Source organism: Dendrobium catenatum, unplaced genomic scaffold, assembly GCF_001605985.2.
Source record: "Dendrobium catenatum unplaced genomic scaffold, ASM160598v2 fragScaff_scaffold_10, whole genome shotgun sequence".
Lineage (NCBI taxonomy): Eukaryota > Viridiplantae > Streptophyta > Magnoliopsida > Asparagales > Orchidaceae > Dendrobium > Dendrobium catenatum.
The window spans coordinates 200,872-206,743 of NW_021318472.1; the positions used below are offsets into that span (position 1 = coordinate 200,872).

Below are 5,872 nucleotides of genomic sequence, written 5' to 3' on the forward strand. Positions count from 1 at the left end.
TATAAAAATGAAAGTGAAAAGCTTATTTTTTAAGGATAAAGTGAATGACTAACTCAATGAATAAAATGAGATTAATAATAATAATGATTAATAAATGCTCCATCTATAAAGTTTATAGGTTAGAAACCTCGAATTACCGGGTTACATATCCTAATGGATAAAAAAAATGTATTTCATTAATTCAAATTAAGTAAACCATATTTATTTAAGTTGTATGTCTGCAAATCCTAACTTGTTACAAGTGGTTTTTCATTATATTTTGGTACACAAAGAAGATGATGAGGACTTTATAAGTCAATTCTTCGTACTTCTTCTCAATGCATCTTAACTTGAGTTATAAAAATGAAAGTGAAAAGCTTATTTTTTAAGGATAAAGTGAGGGAGGTAATGAAAGCTCAACCACCATTAAATCAAGCAATTACTTCTTATGAAGGATTTAAGTAGCATTTTTCATTGTAGAAGAGTAAAGGAGCTGCATATTAGATTGGAGAATAATCAAATAATGTTGGAGCAAAAAGGGATGCTTTAACTACTCTTGTTGTAGGTTTTGTATGTTTAAAGGACAAAGATGGAGTGAGGCAAAGCCTATAAATAATCGAACCATACATAAAAATGGTTCAGAATGAGATATATGAGTAGGTGGAACAAGAGGTGGTGGTGGATATATTACATTAATCCCTTTCCATTGTACCTATAGAATAGAAAGTTGATAAGCCAAATAAAATCAATTCATCTATTACAATTATATATAGAAGTCATGTAATATTAATGAAGTTTAAGAGAAGACACTAACATGATAATTAGGGAAAAGGCACAAACTTATTGCCATTAATCATCCTCACCCGAATGATGAAAAGTAATTGTGCTCCTTTAAATCTTAGATGCCATGAATAGTTGACAGTTTTCATGAGAATGAGATAAGAGTGGGCAAGAACAACACATGGTTATCATAGTTGAATACTCCAAAAATTTATTTAGGTAGTAAGGTGATAGCATCATATGTTTTTGAAAGTATGAAAACTTAGATGTTCTTTATACTAACTTTGATGTATATTTTGTAGCATATCAATGCTTTATTTTTTTTTTTAATAAATAACATATATGACATGACTCTAAAAATTATAGATTTGATATAATTAAGTTTGACGAACCATTTGATTAGTATTACTAACTAGCATCCTCCATCTTTCACAAGGAAAAAAAATGATTCATTCGGTGGCCTATTATTGGAGTCATGTACATTATTAGAAAGATTCAAATGGTTATGTCTAAACTTAACTGCACTTTAAACCATATTTTCAGAGAATGCAATGCTTGTGCTGACTGGTTAGCGAAATTTGGTTGCTCCTCTTGTAATGATAAATTTTTTGAAATGGAGAATTTTCCTGAGCAGTTGCTGGGTTTGGTTAGGAGGGATAATCTGGGGATTCCTTATGCTAGGGAGTATTGATGGGTGTGTTTTGGTTGTTTGGGTCTTTTGGATCAAGCATGTGTCTTTCTTTTTTCATTTTGCTGGGTGTAATCCTGTTGTTTCTTCTTCGGTTTATCTGTTGGTTATGGAGTTTCTTTTGGTGTTTGGTTTGTCTTGCTCTGTTTTTCTGGACAGGGGTGCTGTCTCCGGCTGTGGCTTGTTTTTTTTTTTTCTATTGGGAGATTATTAATTTTTTGTTGGGGGTTATCTGGTGCGTGTGATGATACCATTCAGGATGGTATTTCTATGTTAAAATACTCCAGGTTAATTTTTCTCTCGGTTTATAAGAACTGGAAAGATGGGTTTGGTATGGATTTGCTTGCTGTGATATGTTTTTTGGAGGCTTTTTCTTGCACCTCTGTTGATATTAAAATATGGATCAAACCGTATTTTCCTGCAGGTACTCTTTGGGTTTCTAATCATGTTTTTTGCTATACTTATTATTCAAATTTTGTGTTATATACCTGCAGGAAATTAGTCAATACTCATCACAAATGTTGTACGATTTTCAAGGTTAATTTATGTTATTTTTTAGCTTTTATTGGAAATTATTACTGTTTTTTGCAGGAAGAATGAGCGGAATGTTATCATTATTTGCTTCCTTTTTTGGTTCTGCTGGCTCACAGACCTAGGTTTTTATGGCATTATTTTTATAATTGTAGAAATAGGAACCACCGGCTCATAGGTTTTTACTTTACTTTTTTACTTGTAGCTCTTTCGAGCATTAGGGAGCTGGAGGTTCCTGCTAAGGACCTTGTAACCGATTTTTGAATATTAACACGTAGGCCCCATGAGTGGGTTTTAACCAAAAAAAAAAAAAAATGTACATTATTAGAGTGGAGGAGAAGTTACCAATATCATAGGTAAATATATAATTCATATGTTTTACAATGAACTATAATAAAGTTTATTGGATTATATGTGAGATTTTACTTCCTAAAAGGTCTATTATATTGTATGACTTTAAACCTTACTCCACCTTATTACAGATATTTTAAGTAATAACGAGTATATTCTATAAGTTCTTTTCTAGGTTGTTTGAGCAATCATATTTATTTGAAGTATACATGAACTTTTCTATGCCAAATCTCTCTCTTAGTGGAGGAGGGCCACAACAAAGGTGGTCCTCTTGTTTACAATAAGGCAATCCATTTGAATATTTAAAAAATATTATTAAAGCAACACTAATCATATTCAATTATGTATGAGCTATTGAAGTGCATATTGTTTTCACAATAATATAGTTTTATAGGTCATTTATTATTATTATGTAGACATTATTTCTCTATGTTCATTAACCCAATTTATAGTACATCTAAATTTATATCTACTCCAGTATAGATGTGCTATTTCTCTTGAATTATATAATTAAATTATACACTTTATTAGGTATTAAATAATTTTAATTTTAATAATTTCAAAATTTTAAATTTTAATTTTAATATACTCATCTCAGCAACTCTTAGTGTCTGTTCGGCAAAAGTAGAATTTTACTTTAGTAGGATTATAGTTAACAAATTATAATGATAAATAATTTAATCCGAAATTACCTTAATTATTAAATAATTTAATTACTAGTTATAGAATTATTCATTAAATTGCTTGTAGATGTCTTAATTTAATAAATTTTTGATATATAATTAAATTAATAATTATCAAATTAATTTGTTATTTTTTTTAAATAACTAATTATTTAACTAATACTCCTACTAATGATTTAATTAATTTTAAAGTATTAATTAATAATTAATAATTATTCATTATATCATTGGTTATCTCATTAATCATTTAAGTGTTCTAATACTAATTAATTATTTAATTATTATTTATAATATTATAAAGTAATTATTCTATTTGAAATTATATTTAATCCTACTAATTATTTTGAAATAACTAATCATTTAACTAATAATTAATCCTACTAATAATTTAATTAATTATTTAATTATTATTAAGTTAGTTTTATTTATAAATTATATTAATAATTATGTTATTAATCACTTTAGTCGCTTTTTCAGCTCCTTTGTTGAGGTTCAAGTTTGCTCCATCAACAACGTTCCCTTCCTGTTTTATTGGAAGTTACGACATTTTGATCGGAAGCAACGACGAGAGCTAGCTTGCTGTGAAGGTAACTTTCTCCCTTTTGCGCACTTCGTAGGCCAAATCCCATAAATCCACCGAACTATAGGATTTAATAAATCCAAGATTTAAAACAAAAAGGAAGAAACAGAGGATTTATTCTGCCATGTGATTTTCGTGCCACAGATTGATGAGATCGATGCTACGAGACGCGATCGACATTGCAGGAATGCAAGATTGACGCGACGTGCTACGAGACGTTCTCTTAAAACATTCTTTGCTTATTCCGATAATACCCTTACACTCATCTCATTTTTCCGTTTTAATTTGACAGCATGATAAAAAAAGTATAATTTGGAGGAGTCGAGGGACAAAATATTTCGGAATGATTTTAATCTCTCACAAAGAGTAAACCGTTTTGATCATTTTTCTCATATTTTAAGTATATTTTACAAAAAAATATTATTTAAATAAATTGGCTTGGGAGCAAATGAATTGGAATCTTAAACTTGTCTGGTTAGCGCATTATCAAGCTTGCAACTCTAGGTTTGGGAAAATTATTAGGTCCAGACACCAATAAAATATTTACATGTGGAATGTACACGTGTCTGCAGAATTTTAAGTAAAGCGCGTCAAAAGCGTAGGTAAAGTGCAGGTAAAGCGCAATCAAAAAGCGCAATCAAAATATAGTTAAAACACACCTAAAATGCAGTCAAAGCAAAGTCAAAAAACAAAATCAAAACATAATTCACATGACAATTTTTAATTAGATGTCCGGATATGTTTTTAGGTTGCGTGACCCGACCTAATAATTTTCTTCCCTATATTTGGCCCCGAAGCCGCTTAAATCCTAGAATGCTCGGAAGCTTCCGCAGCTTGAGAAACCCTCGTCTCGACTTCCTGGTGAGACTTCTTATTCGTTTCTGTTCCAAATACTAATACGTTGCAAACGCTGGTGATTTTTTCGTATTCTTGTTTCCCTTCGCATTCGGGGGGTTTGATTATATTCTTCTTCCATGATTTTCAGCTCTTACAAGAAAATTTTTAATTTTGTCTCGAATACGTGACGAGTGAGTGCCATAAAAATGGTGACGAGAGGACTAGTTGGGGAAAAATGGTCGCAGAGGATTCTCTGGCTCTGCGCATTTGGTAGCGCATTAGGTGAATTGTTGTTCTCAGCATATGTGTTGCAGATTGTGTATTATTATTGTTATATTATTATTATTATTATTATTATTATTAGGCTATTGAATTTAGAATCACAGGCTTGTATATGGTTGCTGTGGAGAGACAGGCTCAGAACAGGGAAAAAATGATGGGTGAAGGATTGACGAGTTTGGATGGTGCACATAGCCAGTCTAGTGGAGAGGATGCTTAAGACAGGTGAATAATTGTGAGGAATTTCTGAATATTTTTTTCTCCAAGCTCTGTTTTCAGCAGGAACATATTTATAAACTGGATGAAGAAGGATATATGTTTGAATAGCTATTGATGAGTTTCTCTGCAGAGTTACTCTTTCAGAAAAACTCTGCTAAACAAAAAGCATAAATCAGGGTACATTCTCTTGCAAATGTCTAGTAAAAACATTCATGACTAAAGAAACTCTTATTCAATTGACAAAATTATGTTGTATTTTATTGAAATGGCTTTGAAGGTAGAATGAGTATTAAGAACAATGCAAATTTAAATTTTGGTTTTGTATAGTGATGGGCAATGAAAGTAGGAGGACAGAGTGAGAAATTTTTATTATTAAAGTTTAGTGATTCCATACATCAAAGATAAGTTTGTAAAATAGCATTATATAATTTAAACATCTATAACGGGTTATAGAAAAATGGATAAAGTTATTCCTAATAGGAGTTTGAAGGTAAATGAGGTAGGTCAAAAGTTCAAAACTAAAATGACCTGAAGATATGCAAATTTTATTTTACAAACTATAGTTAACAAGACATGCATCAATTAAGAAAGAATGAAAGAAAAATATTTCATAAAGCACCAAAATAGTTGTGTAACGATAATGATGTTGATGGTAAATGATTCCTTTGCCTTTTAATGAGTATCAGTCCGTTGATTGTTGAAAAGACTGTTGAAGAATCAAATGACTCAAGTTATTGGAGAAAAGAAGTCTGCTTGATTGAAGGATTTGACATGTACTAATTTTGATGATTGATACATAATTTCTTATATTGTAAAATTTGATCTACAACTATTACAAGCTATGTTTAAAATTTTGCAATAACTCATTCACCTTGAGGTTAGAGAGAGGCTCATGCGAAGCACCTTGAGACTTTAGATTCATGTGGGGAAAACGAGGGGTGCACC

General features: G+C 30.7%; 1 protein-coding gene across 2 annotated transcripts; it reads left to right on the forward strand.

The window, feature by feature from the left end:
* Positions 1-4,324: 4,324 nt before the first annotated feature.
* On the forward strand, positions 4,325-5,253 carry LOC110093465. 2 transcript variants are annotated; one of them, XM_020818363.2, is made up of 3 exons: positions 4,325-4,453; positions 4,578-4,711; positions 4,816-5,253. In XM_020818363.2, the coding sequence occupies exons 2-3, from the start codon at positions 4,636-4,638 to the stop codon at positions 4,926-4,928; spliced, it is 189 nt and encodes a 62-aa protein (XP_020674022.1). In that variant the 5' UTR covers positions 4,325-4,453; positions 4,578-4,635; the 3' UTR covers positions 4,929-5,253. The 2 variants fall into 2 exon arrangements, with proteins under 2 accessions (XP_020674022.1, XP_020674023.1); XM_020818364.2 differs by lacking the exon at positions 4,325-4,453 and adding an exon at positions 4,471-4,505.
* Positions 5,254-5,872: the final 619 nt, after the last annotated feature.